The 16459-nt window shown below is 53.9% G+C and overlaps 1 protein-coding gene across 1 annotated transcript in view; it reads right to left on the reverse strand.

Moving 5' to 3' along the window:
- Window positions 1-5809: 5809 nt before the first annotated feature.
- Hmcn2 (hemicentin 2) overlaps window positions 5810-16459 on the reverse strand; it is a 148212-nt gene continuing 137562 nt past the window's right edge. The window contains 12 exon segments of the mRNA XM_032902812.1: window positions 5810-6518; window positions 7272-7398; window positions 7676-7795; window positions 8086-8400; window positions 8993-9121; window positions 10347-10481; window positions 10938-11060; window positions 11173-11235; window positions 12142-12379; window positions 12670-12791; window positions 12888-13025; window positions 15210-15359. Coding sequence (XP_032758703.1) covers window positions 6173-6518; window positions 7272-7398; window positions 7676-7795; window positions 8086-8400; window positions 8993-9121; window positions 10347-10481; window positions 10938-11060; window positions 11173-11235; window positions 12142-12379; window positions 12670-12791; window positions 12888-13025; window positions 15210-15359 — 2006 coding nt within the window. The 3' untranslated portion in view covers window positions 5810-6172.

The following is a 16459-nucleotide window of genomic DNA, read 5'->3' on the forward strand; positions in this document are numbered from 1 at the left end:
TTGACTTTTCTTAACACACACACACACACACACACACACACACACATACACACACAAGCCCTAAAAATATTTTTAAAAATATTAATTGCTACAACGCAAGCAACAAGAAAGGTATGAAATGTGTTGGCTCAGTCTCTGGAAGTTGACATCCTGATGTGACCGTCACAATGGGGGGAGGTCAGGCCTCTAGTTTAAACCAGAGATGTGTCCAAGAAACCACATTGTATAGTGGTTTCTTTTATGGGGATGGGGCTGAGATGGAGTCTATTATATTGTTCTGGGCTAACCTAGTACTCTCCATGATCAGCCCAGGCTGAACTCAGATTTGCATAGTTCTCTTGCCTTTGCCTCTGGGTGTTGGAGTTACAGCCTGCATCACCCAGCTACACTTCATTAGTTTATCATTTGTTTGCCAGTGCTGGGGACTGATCAACCAGAGTGCATGGAGCCCAGGGTTCAGTCTCCAGCACCGCATATACCATGCATGGTGGCTCATACTTACAAGGTCTCTGGGAGGTGGAGGCAGGAGGATCAACCTAAGTTTTATAGTGAATTGGGGGATAGCCTGGGACTTATGAGATCATATCACACACAAAACACAACCATGCACATGCACATGCACACACACGTATATGTGTCTCTATGAATATGTGCACACGTGTGGATGATGCTGCGGAGTTCAGAAGAGAGTGTTGTGAGTCCTCTTCCTTCACTGGGTGTCCTCCTCCATCACTGGGAGTCCTCCTCCATCACTGGGAGTCCTCCTCCATCACTGGGAATCCTCCTCCATCACTGGGAGTCCTCCTCCATCACTGGGAGTCCTCCTCCATCACTGGGAATCCTCCATCACTGGGAGTGCTCCCCATCCCTGGGAGTCCTCTTCTATCCCTCTATCCATCACTGGGAGTCCTCCCATCACTGGGGTCCTTCTCCATCAGTGTCCTCCTCCATTACTGGGCATCCCCCATCCCTGGGAGTCCTCCTCATCCCTAGGAGTCCTCCCTATCACTGGAGTCCTCCTCATCCCTAGGAGTCCTCCCTATCACTGGAGTCCTCATCCCTAGGAGTCCTCCTTTATCACTGGGAGTCCTCTCTCATTATCTATCCCTGGGAGTCCTCCTCAGTCACTGGGAGTGCTCCTCTATCACCCTCTAGCTCTGTCTTGGAGTTGGGGCTACAGACAGGGGACTTTTGGCTTGTCATGTGGGTGCTGGCATCCAAACTCTGGTCCTCAGGACTATGCAATGTAGCAGGTGTAGAGCTATCACTCCAGCGCCCTGAATGGATGGCATGATTTCTTTTTTTTTTTTTTTTTTTTTTTTTGTTCTTTTTTTCGAGCTGGGGACCAACCCAGGGCCTTGAAGGCAAGCGGATGAGCTAAATCCCCAACCCCGATGGCATGATTTCTTAAACAGACTTTGACAGTCCCCACCTCTCCTCCAATCAGAGTGAGATGCCAGTGCCCTCCTCTTGGCCATTGTCAGTTGAGCTCCTATGCATGGATGTCCCTGTGCATGTGACAGAGGCCTGATGTCTCTTCCCTGGTCCTTCTGTTGTGGCCTTAGATTCTACACCACCCCCGTTACCTCTGCCTCACCCTTCCAGCCCTGCCCACTGCCTCCCCAAAGCATGTGGCAGCCAGGTGGTCCCTTGAGGTGCAGGCTGAGACTGGTGTGGTCACTTGCACTGAAGGGCGATCTCCATGTATGTGATCTCGGAGACCCCCCACAACCTATGGACATCCAGACACTTAGCTTGTGCTCATAACTGGGCAGAGGCCTCCTCTTGTCTCCTGTCTCTGCCACCCAAGGGATCTGGAGCAGCTGTTGACAGAGGAGCTGGGAGAGTATTCAAGGTCCTTAGTCTGCAACTTCTTATGTTTGGCACCAGAAGCCACTGTCCCCCTGCCCGGGTTTGGGCAGAATGGCCAAAGCAGAGAATAACCCCAGGCCAGACCTCAGCTTTCCCTTCCCACCCAGAGGGACACAGAGTCCAGTTGTTGACTTCTTGGAAACGCTGCATCAGGGAGTTTAATGAGTGACCTGCCGGGTGGAGCTGTTTTTCACCACCGATGGTGGGAAGAGCCTCGGAGGTCAGGTGCTCCAGGGGCTGGGTGGCTAGATAGGGCTGTGACCAATGACAGTTGGAGGTGACAGGCAGCTGTGGAAAACACCTCTTGTGGGGCTGGGTCCAGCTGCAGCACCAGCAGAGAGGCCTCTGGAGACTTCTTTGTGAGCCAACAGCCCCCGAGGGTGATCTGGGACAAACTTGGTCTCCACTGACCCGGCCAGCAGTGCTGCAAGTCTCTTTGCTCACTGGCCTGATTCACGGTCTCAGAGGAGAAAAAGCAGGGAGGGGTCCTGGGGAAGGGACACTCCTCACTCCCTTCCTCAAGCCCTCCCTCTCCATCTAACTCTGGCCTGTCTCCTCTCCCCAGCACTGCTGAGCCTTAACTCTGAGACTGACAGCAGCTCAGAGCCTTGTGAGACTGCTCGGAAGCCAGTTGGGCTCAGACAGAGTGCTTGCCTCTTAGCCTCCACTCCTGCATCTGTGAAATGGGAATATTAGTCTTGCCTCAGGAGCCTCTGGGAGAGTAAATACACTCGAGTTCGTGAAGGAGATCCACCGGACAGTACCTTTACAACTCAGAGGGCTTGGGGGAAGCATGGGAGGGACTGCAGCGGGGAGAAGAGAGCCGTACCCAGCTTCTAAGAGTAACCCCTTCTGGTTCTCAGCACCAGAGTGAGGCCCTGTCCTCTTCAGGGCTACAAAGTTCATAAAAAGTTAACAGCGTAGCAGAAACAGCCCCTGACCCCTGAGTTTTCAGGAGGAGTGTTTATCTCAAGATTCTCATGGGTAGGCCTAAGATTAATGAGGCATGGTGGGCTTCGGACACCCTGTCTCCATGTGCCTTCTCCCCCGTCCTCCCTCCCCTATCCTGGAGTTCCAATCAGTGTGACTTAAAGCAGAGATTTTTTTTTTTGTTTTTTTTGTTTTTTTTTTTTTTTTTTTCAGCTTTCATATTGGGAGTGGTTGAAAGAAGAACATTTCAGGCTGGAGAGCTGGCTCAGTGGTTAAGAGCACTGACTGCTCTTCCAGAGGTCCTGAGTTCAATTCCCAGCAACCACATGGTGGCTCACAACCATATGGTATGGGATCTGATGCCCTCTTCTGGTGTGCATGAAGACAGTTACAGTGTACTCATATAAATAAAATAAATAAATCTTTAAGAAAGAAGAAGAGAATTCCATGGCATGAAAAGAGCAAACTTGAAATGTGAGTATCGGGAAGAGCCCCTCCCCCACCCTGAGGTGGGAGGGACGGGGACCTGCTAGGAGAGCATTCTGCTAATTCAGCTAACTCAGCCCCTGCTAGTGACGTTTCATTGGAGCATCACACACTCATAGCTGCCTATGTTGTCTCTAGCTGCCTTGGCACTCCAAAAGCACAGGGAGTGAGTTGCATCAGAAACGAGATGTCCTGGAAAGCCAAAAAATATTTACTCTTTTGTCCCTTGGGGAGAAGCGTGCAGAAGCCCGGCTTCACCTAAATCTGTTTTGTAAGTAGAAGGTTAAATGGGACATGGAGGCATGTGCCTGTAATTCAAACACTCAAGGTTATCTTCAGCTGTATAGACAGTTGGGGGGTCATCCTGGGCTACATAAGACCTTGTTTAAACACCCAACAAAACAAACAAAAATCAGAAAGAAAGTAGATGTGTCCTGGGGACATTCTGTTGGCTATATGGACAGCTTCTAATCTAGAGGTTGGAAAGTCAGCTCATGGTTAAGAGCACTGGAGACTCTTGCAGAGAACCTGGGTTCGGTTCCCAGCACTCACACGGTGGCTTATAACAACCTGTAACTCCAGTTCTAGCCTAGACAACTAGGAGTGCTGGGGCCCATCTGTAGTCCACTTGGGAGGCCAAGGGGGGATTGTGGTGAGTTCAAGGCCAGCCTGGACTACAGAATAAGGTCCTGTCTCACTGCTTTCTTGAGTCTTAGATGGTAGAAAAGGACTATTCAGATGGCTGTCCAGGTTAGCTGGGGTGGCAGGGAGAAGTGAATTATCCCCAAAACCTTCTGCACAAGAGACAGTTTTCCATGGCTACGTCTGGGGGAGTACCTGGCAAAAAGGTTATGAGGCAGGAGCTTGCCCACCCAGAAAGAAGGACAAGGACAGTGGCAAAGCAGTGCCTCAGCCAGTACACAGGGTGCTTAGTCCCCCTAGCACACAAAGCCATATCTCTGACCCATCCCAAAGACCCCTCGGGGACTTCCCACGACCCCTCACTTTTTCCTGAGCAATCCCAACCCCTACTGCTAGACCCACTCCTTTCAGGACCTCGACCCCCCTCCCTGCTGCTCCCACAGCTCCCTCCCTCCCTCCCTCCCATTATCAGGTATCTGCTCAAAGGTCACCTGTTCAGTGAGGTCTGCCTCAAACTGCCCCAGAGGGGCTGGGGCTGAAGCATAGCCCCATCTGATATGGAGGCTAACTGGACTTATGTATAATGAGATCTCTCCCCCCAACCCTCAGTGGGGTGTGTATGGCAAAAGCATCTGGAGTCTATTCAGCCCCCATCCTGTTGGATACTGGCCTGGATAAACCACATCTTTATCTCTTATCTTACAGCCCTATGTCCTACCCCTCCTCATTGATGTTTCCATGCATTGGCCTTGCATGTGTGTGTGCATGTTTGGATGTGTGCAAACATGAGTATTCCCTAGGGACACTGCTTACCTTTTAAAATTATTATTATTATTATTATTATTATTTGTGTGTGTGTGTGTGTGTGTGTGTGTGTGTGTGTGTGTGTGTGTGTTTGGATGTCACAGCACCTATGCACAGTTCAGGGGACATCTCTTGGGGGTGGGTCCTCTCCTCTACCCTGGGATCAAGAGACCAACTCGGGTTATCATTAGGTTTAAATGGCAAGCACTTTTCTTATCTCTGAGCCTCTCCCTGGCCTTGGGAGCACTTGTCCGCCTGCCTCTGCCTCCTCAGCACTGGGGTGACAAGCTGGGGCCCCCATGTTAGTACATCATGAGTTCCAGGAGTCAAACTTGCCCTTGCAAGGCAAGCACATTTACTGAGTCCTCAGCTGGTCCTTGCACACGTTCCACGGATGCAGAATCATGTAGGCCTTTTGTAGTTAACATTTCTGAGTTGTTGGTTTTTTGTTTTGTTTTGTTTTTTAAGTAAGCTAATTCATTCGCCCACTGGTCAAAGGTAAACTGAGCCCTATTCAGGTGCCAGAAGAAACTGTAAAACCAACCTGGGGCTCACGGCCCCATGTTCTAGTGACAAGATTCACGAACAAGAATTAGAGTCACGCGTATGCCTGCCACTTAGACAAGGGTCCGAGGGAGAAAAAGCCTTGGTGTTATTGTTTTGAGGCAAGGCCTCTCGTAGGCCTGGCTAATCAGGACTTCACTATCAGCAGGATGACCTAGATCCTCCTGCCTCTAAACCCCTAGTACTGGGATTAAGGGTGTGCTGCCAATCCTGGCAACTTTGAATTATTCTTGAGAATTAATATATTGTGGTTTTGGTACCACGTATTAGTGTCTATGATGAATATTTAATTCTCGTTAATTCTCCCGCAGCACAATTGGGAAGGAAGGTCTGCTTTACAGCTGTTTTACACCAAACATCCTAGCCAGGGACAGAGGCCTTACGATGCCTATGGACATGGGTCTGCTGGACCCAGCAGCCGGGATCACAGCAGGGCTGGCCACGGCTGTCCCAGGCCCCTCCTCAGCAAGATAAAAAAAAAAAAAAAAAAAAAGTCGACAAAGACATCAAGTCAGTTAAAAAAAAGTTTTTATATTACTGCATTCCATGTGGTCAGGGCAGTGCCAGCTGCTGCCCCCTCTACTTGGGGTCTGAACTCCTTGGAGTCCTGGTCCCCTGAGACCTTGCCCAGCTTCCCCCTGAGACTTGAGGAAGGACAGGACTCAGGCCTGCCCCATTGGCTATGCCACCAAAGGGGCAGCGGTCCTTGCCCTGGGGTCAAGGCCCTGCGCACAGCAGTGTTTACCGAAGATCTCGCTGACGCACGGGGGCGGGAGAAGAGGATGTTCTCTGTCACTGTAGGTGTCACGGGCAAGGGCCACCCTGTTCCTCTCTGCGAGGTCACGGTGGATCTGCAGCTCTGGCCTCGCCAGCTTCAGTACGGGTAGGGCGACACTGCAATTAGCAGGACATAGACGCTCTGGTGGCGGGGTGCCGCTGCGCGCACCGTCAGGCGGTAAAGCCCGGAGCGGGTGAGCGCTCTGCGGGTGTAGACCGCTCCTTGTCCAGCGCGCAGCTGGCGGAGAGCAAAGGGACTGCGTGGGTCGGGCTCCAGCACGGTGAGCTCCGTGCGGTTGGCAGGGATGCCAGCCTCGGAGAAGGCGGCCAGGCGGGCCACGTCATGGTGGGCGCGCACGCCGAGGGGCAGCGGCAGCAGGCGGTACTGCAGTGTGGACGGACCGCTGGCGCTGCAGTCCTGAGAGCAGCGGCGGAAACAGGTCCTGTGGGTGACACAAACAAGCTTATTGGGCTGCCATCCAGTGCACCTCAGTTCATCCCCATGCTCCCCGAATACCTTGCCTGAATATGCCACTGTTAGCCCATTTCAGAGATGAGCAAATGGAGGCGCAGAGAAGCCAGATAGGGATTTTCCCTCCCCTTTAGCATGTCTCCCCTCCCCCTTTCCCTTTCATTGCCCAAAGCCAGGGCAACTCAGTAAAGACACAGCATAATAAAACTCAGTCGCTTAGGAGCCTGGGGGCTGAGTCACAGGTCTGGACTCCCAGAGGTAGCAGGGATTCAAAGACAACGTGTTCAGCCTTATGGGGTCTCCTCCACCGCCTGCCTCATTCCCGGTTGTAGGGTCCTGAATGCTCCAGAAACCTTCCCGAGGTTCTGAGGTCTTGGTGCCTCCGTATGAACACACTGAGCAGAGTCCTGGAGTTTGTGAGATTTCCTAGTTCCTATGTTTGCGGTGCTTTCTGTCTGAGGTGTTTTTTTGTACGAGGGGAGCGGTGCATTATCAGTCCCAGAAAGCACACAGCATGTAGTGGTGGATCACCCTGTACAGAGCCAAGCTTGTCCCTGCCTGGGTGCAGGTTGCCAGCTGTGCCAGCACGTAGCTCTGGCCTGGGACGTCTGGCAGGGCAGCTCCCTCTGGCCTCGAGAGGCCTTCCTGGAGTCGGGGGTCCAGGCACGGGCAAGCTGGAGAAAAAGCCCTGTACTCATGTGCCTGCCGCTGGGCCCCTCCTTACCCAGGGCTGGAGCCCTGCCGGTAGGTGGCAGGACAGGGCGTGTCTACACACTGGAAGCTGCCTCGGGTGTTGAAGCACATCTGGCCAGGCCCACACTCGATGCCATCTTCCTCACACTCGTTGATGTCTGGGTGGTAGGGCGCGGTAGGAGATGGGAAGATAGAGAGGGAGACCAAGGGAGGCCGTGTGAAAGAGACCAGCTTTCTGAGGCGGAACCCCGAGGAGAGACCGAGGAGAGACCCTCCCCAACACCTCTCCAGCTCCCAGGGGCATGTCTTTGGAGGGCATGTCTTTTAGGGATTTCCTCCGATCATGGGTGAGGTTCAGACTGAGAACAGCCCAGGGACACTATGCTGTGTGTCCCTAATCCTGGGAGGAGTGTGGATTGGTTCTGGCTGGCTCACCCTGGCAGTTCTTCCCGCTGGGAAGGAGGCGGTAGCCAGAGGGGCAGAGACAGTAGTAGCTACCCTCTGTGTTTTGGCAGGCATGCTGACACAGGCTTCTCACACTGCACTCATCAAGGTCTGGTCCAGGTGGGGACAGAGGGCAGAAAGATGCTGAGTCAGATTGCAGGGTGACCATGTGCTCTGAGACCGGTCAGGGAAGCTCCCTGCTCCGGGCAGCCCCTCCCCTGCCTGCCTCACCCAGGCCTGCCCCAGGAGGAGTTTCTGAGTTTCTGAGCTCTGCCCCTCAGTTGCAGAATTTCCTCCTGCCTCTACCCCACCTTGGCCATGAGTGCTGGGTTTCTGAGTTTGCCCAGATCCATGCCCAGCCTAGGACAACAGTGTCCCTAGGTCCCTATGGTCCGCCTTACCTGTACACACGCCATCCTGCCTTATGAAGCCAGGTGGGCACCAGGCCCGTCCCACACTACTCAGGGCTCTAGAACCAGGCCGGAGGGAGACCCAGGCGTGGTAGGAACCATTGGGCCTGGGTATCCGAGATCGCAGCCAGGGCAAGTTCCGGTGGCTGACAATGGTAATGTTTTGACTGTTCCGTCCCAGGGGGGTACAGGTCCTGCCATCCCGTAGGAGGGTCTGGCCTGGTGGGCACAGGCATCGGTAGCTGCCCTGGAGGTTATGGCACTGGTAGACACAGGGCATGGGCAGCTGTAGGCACTCATTGATGTCTGCAGGGGGAGACCAGATAGGGAATGAGGAGGGCACGGTGCTCTGTGGCCTGCAGGTGCTCCAGCTGCCCCTTGGGGTTTTGTTGTTGGTTTTTTTTGTTTGTTGGTTTTTTACTTTGAGACAGAGTCTTGTTCAGAATGTGCCTCTTTCTCCTGAGTACTGACATGAGAGCTATGTACCTCTATGCCTGGCTCTAGCTGCCTCCCCCTGTCATCTTCCCAGAATTCAATGCCTTATGCGCTACACAGGGTTTCCTTCAAGCTGGCCTCATGAGGATCCTGCTACCAGCATTCTCCCTGTCCCCAGGGCTGCAGACAGAGGCACCTCCCAGCTCTGAGCACCATCCCAGGCTGTAGAGTCCCAGTCCTTAGTGACAGTCATCCATTCTACCCCGTGCCTCTCTGAGGTCCTGCCTTGGTCTTCCCCTCCTCCCCTTTTGCTGGGCAGAAGTGTCCCTATGCAGGGTCTGGTGAGAAGCCTTAGCTACTGCTTCAGTCACTCTCAGACTCACCATACCATAAACACTTCTTGTCCTGAGCCAGAACTGAGTGAGACCCAGGACCCAGAAGAGGTTCTGGCTGTCCCCTTTACCTAGGCAAGGCAGGCCGTGACCTTGTTGGCGGTACCCTCTGGGACAACCACAGTGGTGGCCACCTGGAGTGTTCTCACAGAGTTGATTGTAGTGGCACTCATCCAGCTGTTCCAGGCATTCGTCCACATCTGGGGAGGCAGAGGTGTTCACAGGCGTGCTCATGGAAGTGGTTCTGCCCGGAGGCCTCCTCCAAGGACGGCCCCTCCCCCTCCACTGTAAGGCCTTGTCTGTCTCTGTTTCTGACCACGGCTGCACAAGGTTTCACGCTAACACTCTGCATCCTCCGTCTCTGAGTACCACACAAGGTTAGAAGGCAACAGGGTCCGAAAAGAAGGGGCGTAGAATGTGGGTTCTAGCAGAGCTGACATATTCCAGGCCCTAGGTAGGCAACAATCCTTTTACACAAGCTCCTCGTGTGTGAGAAGAGGCCCTCTTGGTGTCGTGTTGGTGAGGGGGTCAGATGTGTGCAGGGTTTAAGGACTTGGTATATAGGAAAAGATGAAGGAAGGAAGGTAGGAATGGAGAAAGGAAGAGAGAGAGTGAGGAAGGGAGATAGGAAAGGAAGAAGGAAGAAGGAAAGAGGAGGGAGGCAGGGAGGGAGGAGGGAGGGGGAAAGAATCTCTTAAGATCTAGAAAACTGGGGTTGGGGATTTAGCTTAGTGGTAGTGCGCTTGCCTAGCAAGCAAAAGGCCCTGGGTTCGGTCCCCAACTCCGGAAAAAAAAAAAAAAAAAGATCTAGAAAACTTCAGACTCACAAATCTCTCCCTCAGGGCTATATAGACAGAATGTTTGCCAAGGAAGAGGAGACCCTTCTAGCTGCTGCCCAGGCTGGCCAGGGCTCCTCCGTGACGTGTCCGTCTTTGAGTCATTATGTCCTCACAAGCAGCCCTGACTCTGTAAGCCACCCATTAACTGCCTGGTTCACTATCCTAGACTCTATGGCGTTATTTCTTTAGTCAGTTGCTGGTGTCTGATCTGGAATGAACAGATGTTCAAGTCTTCCCGGGAAAACACTGCACGACATAGGCCCGGTGCATAAGACCATACAGTGCATAAAGGTCAATGAGAAGGTCAGTGATGCACAGTGACTGCCTGGGAGCTGTGTTGAGAAGGACCCGGAGGCTGGCTCTAGTCTGGACCACGATGTGGGGGTCAGCCATGGAGGGAGGTGGCTTCCCTGCTCTCTCTGACTTATTTCCTTCACCTCATCAAACCCAGTGGGCAGAGGTTGAAAGGAAAAGATAGGACCTAGCTCTGGGCTTCTGCCAAGAGAGTTCTAGATGCCCCCGAATCCCAGTGACACTCTCTGGTTTCTTGGGAGTATGGCTGCGCCCCGCCTGGTGCCCCTGTCACCTTCGCAGTTGCTTCCGTCAGCAGTTACCCGGAAGCCAGGCCTACAGGAAGGGAGGCAGTTATAGGAGCCGAGCAGGTTCACACAGCGCTGCCCCTCCTGGCAGAGGTGGGTGTCTCCTGCACACTCATCCACATCTGGAGGCAGAGCACACAGGGAAGGGGGGGGACCACCATGTGAACGTTTGCCTTCCCACAGACATCCTTACACCCCGGGCCAGCCCACACAGCCTAGAAGGCCCAGCCTGTAGTGCTTACGGAAGCTTGCAGACCATGTCCCCTCGGATTCTAGCTAGAAAGTCAAGGGAGACTTGGGAGGGCCGGGCCCCACTGCTGGGAGTGACAGGTGAAGACGCAGGCTAGCGTCAAGGTGAGACCTGTCACTCAGCCATGGGTCACAAAATCAAGAGAATGGGGCTGCACAGAGACCACATTTGCCTCTGGGGATCCAAGCCGCCCCAACACCTGAGCCTCAGCATCTTTCAGAAAATGACACCTCCCCAGATATGTGCTTCCCTTTGGAATCTGGACCCCGAGGAGCCTCCTGCACCCTTGGGCCAGGATTGAGCTGCACCTCCCCGGGGGGCTTCTCACCTCTACAGTTCCTGCGGTCCCAAGCCAGGGAGAAGCCAGTGGGGCAGGAGCAGGAGAAATGGCCGGGAGCATTACGGCAGGTATGGGAGCAGGGACTGGGACCCCCTGAGCATTCGTCCTTGTCTGGGTGGGAGACACGAGACTCTGTTCACAGGTGCTCCTGCCAGCTGGCTGGGGAGGGCTGTACAGCCCAGGAGAGGTCAGCTTTGTTCTTCCCGGGCGGGGATGAACTCACCCACACAAAACGCTCCCTGGGCATCCAGCTCAAAGCCCTCGGGACAGCCAAGTTCATTTTCTTCTGTAATGCAAAAGGAAAGACCCTGAGGGAACCAGTTCCCCAGAACATCTTAGGCTTGTTCTTTGGGCTGGTCCAGGCTATGGGCCCTGGTTGGGAGCACAGCCTTTAACTAGACATGTGACAGCGAGACAGCCAGTTGGCTCTGGGCCCAGGCTTGTTGGAGGTGGTAATTGTAGGGCATGCTTGGTCTTGTAGATGTACCCGGGGTGGGGGCTCGTAAGGACAGAAAGCCAGGCAAACTAAGAGACCACTAGAGAAAAGTAGACTGAGGACATGCAAAACTGCACAGGAGAACGCAACAGCTGTGCACAGAGGGTTGCAATAGCTGTCCACAGCCAGCAAGAGAGGGAGAGGGGACTGCTCCGGCAATTGTAGAGACAGTTGCCCTTAGCAAGGTGGCCACTGGGCCTGATTAGGGCTGTAGAGGCAGAGCCTGTACTGGTGGCCTGGAGACCTGGGGAAGCTAGCAGTTCATGACCACTGTGCAGATGGGAACCATGGGATTCCCACTGGGCCCATAGCTGGGACGCAGTGCCGACAGACTGAATCCTCTGAATCGGGCGTGCCTTGCCTTAGAGCTTTGCTCTTTCAACAGCATTCCTCCAGAGATCTTAAGCAATGAAAAGATACTTTTAAAGCAATTCCTTGGGTGTGGCTACATGGTGTGCTCAGGTGGGAGAAGGAGTGGGTGTGGTTTAGACTCGGAGTGTGGAGTATATCTCCTGCCTAGGAAGAAGCTTCAGAGGTCTGGGCAGGAGTGGCTTGAAGAGCTGAACCGGGCCTGCCAGAGTGGGCGGAGCCAGGCTGGAATGGGGCGGAGCCATATGGAATGGGCGGAGCTCCTCTCCCTAGCCTGTGCTCTGGCAGTCTTAGCTGGTAGGGTGGAAGTGGGCAGTGGGGCCTCACCAGTTTGCAGGGCTGTGGTGAGCTGGAAGCTCAGGGCCTCTGCCTCAGGGTCGAAGGCCGAGCTGATAGATGAGGCCCGAAGGTGCTGCACCAGCTGGGGCTGGGGGCCCCGGGTCTCATCATACTGGATGCTGTGATTGCAGCGCAGTGAGGCCGGGAGCCTGTCGTGGAGGAAGCGCTGTGTGGAGCCCACGAATAGCTGGCCAGGCCCGGTCTGCACGTAGTGCTCCTGGAAGTCCTGGGGGAGGAGCAGGAGGAGGGGGGAGGGTTCCACTTTAGAGCAGCCAGGAGGGAGCTGGGGTGCTTTCTGTGGAAGACTGGGTAAGCTTCCTTTGTCTCTTCTGCCCAAGAGCTGGCATTCAAGGGCAGCACAATGCCTGTGTTTTTCTTGTTTATGGAGTGAGAGAAATGCTCACTTCTGGGTGGCAGCTCCCTCTTAAAGTCTATCGGAATTGGCTTCTGGGGTATGAGGAAGGAAGGTGGGCCTGTCTCTCAGGGTGGGTGGGTGGAGCAGCACAGCGTTAGTACCTGCACGTGTAGATCTGCGTCGGCCAGGCTCTCTGGGATCATGCCACTGATTTTCATGTCCACAAGAAGGAACCCATCAGGATCCAGGCCCCGAGCCACCTGGGTCATTGTGAGCAGCTCCCCTGCAAGCCATCCCCACCCAGCCTGGAGTCAGCACAGGGGCAGTCCAGGCTCTCTTAGGCCCTGCTCCTAGCCTTCTGCAAGAAGACCAGGCTCACCTGTAGAAAATTCCATCTGTGACTCCTGCTGGAAGCTGCCACCGGTCAGGGAGTAACCGTTTAAGGCCTCTCCGCTCTCTCTAGCCAGGGCCCAGTAGATGGGAGAAATAGTGACCACCAGCACCCGCATCAGAGGCCCTGGGTAGAGCAGAATGCAGAGGCCATGTTAGGACTGGAGTCTTGGGGCAGCAATGCCGCTCACAATCCCTCTATGTCTCCCCTTTGCTCAGCCTTCCCCTCCCTGGCTGTGCTTGGTCCTGTGACTCCCTCTGCCCGCTGTTTAGCAGACCCCAGGAGACAGCAAAGTCAAACATATACTTTATGGTTCGGCTAGAAAAGCAAATATAATAAAGGGATACATGGAACATGATAGTTAGCCAGGTTCAACAAAACCAGATTGATGGTCCCCATGGCTCCTGGGGTGCCACAGGCTGTCACTAGGTGCTGGCTGGGTTGATGATCAACCAACTTGTAGAGAACTCCTGCAAGCGCCCTGGAGAGGAAGGCTTGTTCTGAGTGGGCTGTCCTGGGTGTCATGTGACATCTGGACCTCTTAGAGCTAGGAGAGGTCAGAGACTGGGTCAGGGGGGTACTGTCCCCCTCACAGCTTCCTCAAGGTCAGGGGCGAGTGGCAGTGAGTAACAGGGTGGAGGGAGGGAGCTAGATCCCTCCTGGGTGGCAGACCTTGCCCAGCTCCTCGGAGCCTCCACCCTATCACAACCAAGTTCACTGAGCCTGGGCCTCCATGTTTCCCCATGGCTCCTACAGCTCCTGGGAGCAGCAGCCACCTCGAAACAGCGTTTGGCTTAAATCAGTCTCTGTTAACAGTGGCTTCGAGTCTGGCAGTTAAAGTCCCCTGAACCGGGGCTGGAGAGATGTCTTCATTAAGAGCATTTGTTTTTTTCTGGCAGAGAATCTGGGTTCAACTCCCAGCACCCCCATTAGCGGCTCACAACCATCTCTAACTCCATTTGCAGAGTACCTGACAGTCTTTTCTGACCTCTGCAGGCACCAGGCATGCACATGGCTGTACATACATATATGCAGGCAAGACATCGGCACACGCATAAAATAAAAAAATAAGTTATTCTAAAAGCAAAAAAAAAAAAAAAATCCAAACAAACCAAAACCAAAACCAAAACAAGAGAGGCCAACGACGAGGCCATGTGTAGCTTCTGAAGAGCTGTTCCTAGTGAGAACTTGTCTTGGCCATTCCTTGTACTGGGTCCTTGGAAGGGGCCTTGGGTCCTTTACGTAGGCTTGCCAAGGCGGGGCCGGTGAGCCACCTGGACATTCTCTGCTCAAGACATCCTACTTCTCGAATCTGTGATTCAAGGTACGTGCACGCCTCTTCCTCCTCCTCTTCCTCTTCCTCCTCTTCCTGCTCCTCCTCCTCCTCCTCCTCCTGCTCCTGCTCCTCCTTCTGCTACTCCTCCTCCTCCTGCTCCTGCTCCTCCTCCTCCTGCTCCTGCTCCTGCTTCTGCTCCTCTTCCTGCTCCTCCTCCTCTTCCTGCTCCTCATCCTCCTCCTCCTCCCCTCTTCCTCCTCCTCTTCCTCTTCTTCCTCCCTCCTCCTCCTCCTCCTCCTCCTCCTCCTCCCTCCTTCCTCCTCCTCTTCTTCTCCTCCTCCTCCTTCCTCCTCCTCTTCCTCCTCCCTTCCTCTTCCTCTTCCCTCCCCATCCTCATCCCTTCCTCCTCCCTCTTCCTCTTCCTCCTCCTCTTCCTCTTCCTCTTCCTGCTCCTCATCCTCATCCTCTTCCTCCTCTCCTTCCTTCCTCCTCCTCCTCCTCCTCGTGTTGCTTCTTTCTTTTTGATTTTTGACGCAGGGTTTCTCTGAATAGCTCTGACTATCCTGGAATTCACTCTAGAGATCTGGCTGGCCTCGAACTCTGAGATCCACTTGCCTCTGCCTGGCCTCCCAAGTGCTAGCACTAAAGGTGTGTGCCACCACCCCAGGCTACCTCCTGCTTATTAGGGGATGGAATTCTGAATCTTTCCCTCTGTCTCCCCCACCACCTCATGTCTGTTAATCAATTCTAGTGATTCTTCACCTTTCCATGGGTGGGGGGCTCCCCAAGTGTAAGTGGCATTCCCATCATTCTCTGAGCTCCTGACGCAATGCCCTGTTCATGCCACCCCTCCCTGTCTGTTTCAAAGGCAGTGACTTTGTTTGGTGAATGTGGTAGGGGGCGGGAGCCTGTGAGCAGGAGAGGGAGTCAGCTCTTCAGTCCTCTCTTCAGGCACTGGGCCTTGAACAACAAGCCTTTTCTGTTGTGTGGGTCCAGCATGTGTCCCAGCCCCCCAGCTCCCCACCCCCACATACCCACACTTGCTGGGACGTGACTGATGCTGCTCCAGATGGTAGGAAGCTCAGAACCGCCCTGCTGTCGCACACTGATGTTGAGAGTAGCCATTCCCAATTCCTGGCCATTGATGACTCCGATCATGCTGCCCCGACTGCCCCGGGGCTCCCCTGTGAGACAGGAGACAACCAATAGTGACACATACTACCCACCTCTGAGCCTCTGGGCAAAGGTGTTGTCACTGTTACTATTTCATCAATTAGAAACTGAGGCTCAGGAAGGCACAAAGGCCTGAGCTTGGTCCCTGGAACCCACATAGAAATGTCAGCCATAGTGGTATATACGTGTGGTCTTGGTGTTGGGGAGGCAAAGACAGCAGAGGCAGGGGTGGAACCCTGGGGCTTACTGGCTAGACACTTAACCTAATGGGTTCAGTGAAAGATCCTGTCTCAAAAACAAGATGGACAGCTCCCAGGGAGTGCACAATTTGTCATCTGGCCTCCATATGCACCCGCACACACATGGACCTGCATACACACATGTACACATATGTACCACCACACACATGCACCTACACACATGCACCTGCATACATGTATGCACACACACATCATGCACACACGTGCTCATACCCAAATACACATGCACACAGGCACCCCCCACATGTACCCACACACAATGCACCTGCGCATACATACCCCTGCATATACATGTACTTGCACACATGCATATACACATGCACCCACACACATGCATGCACACACAAGTACTCACACAATGCAACTGAATACACATACACCTGCACACACATGTATGGCATAGATGCACCCACACATGCATGCACCTACACACATGCACCTGCACACACACACACACACACACACACACACACACATGTGAACATACATACACATAAAGCCAGGCAAGTCATGTCCCTAGGTCACATCAAGTTGGCTTGTTTATAAAATGAGGAGGTGGGTCCACAGACACACAGAAGACCTGTTGGTCTAAAACTTGCCAGGACTGATGGTGGCAAGGGTTGGCATGCTGTAGGGACAGGGCACCATGCCAAGAACGGAGTATTATCACCACAGAGTCCTCATTCCATCAGTGGCCCTGGCTCCAGCTGGCCTGCAGCTGCTCTGGCTGGAGCAGGCTGGCTGCCCGGAGGCTGCCAGGCGGTGCAAGCAGCCGTTCCCTTGCACAAATTCAATGGATGACATAGGCCCACAGGGCCCCTGCTTCCTCTGCCTAATGAACCAGCTGCCTC

Source organism: Rattus rattus, chromosome 5 (assembly GCF_011064425.1).
Source record: "Rattus rattus isolate New Zealand chromosome 5, Rrattus_CSIRO_v1, whole genome shotgun sequence".
NCBI classification, from domain to species: Eukaryota; Metazoa; Chordata; class Mammalia; order Rodentia; family Muridae; genus Rattus; species Rattus rattus.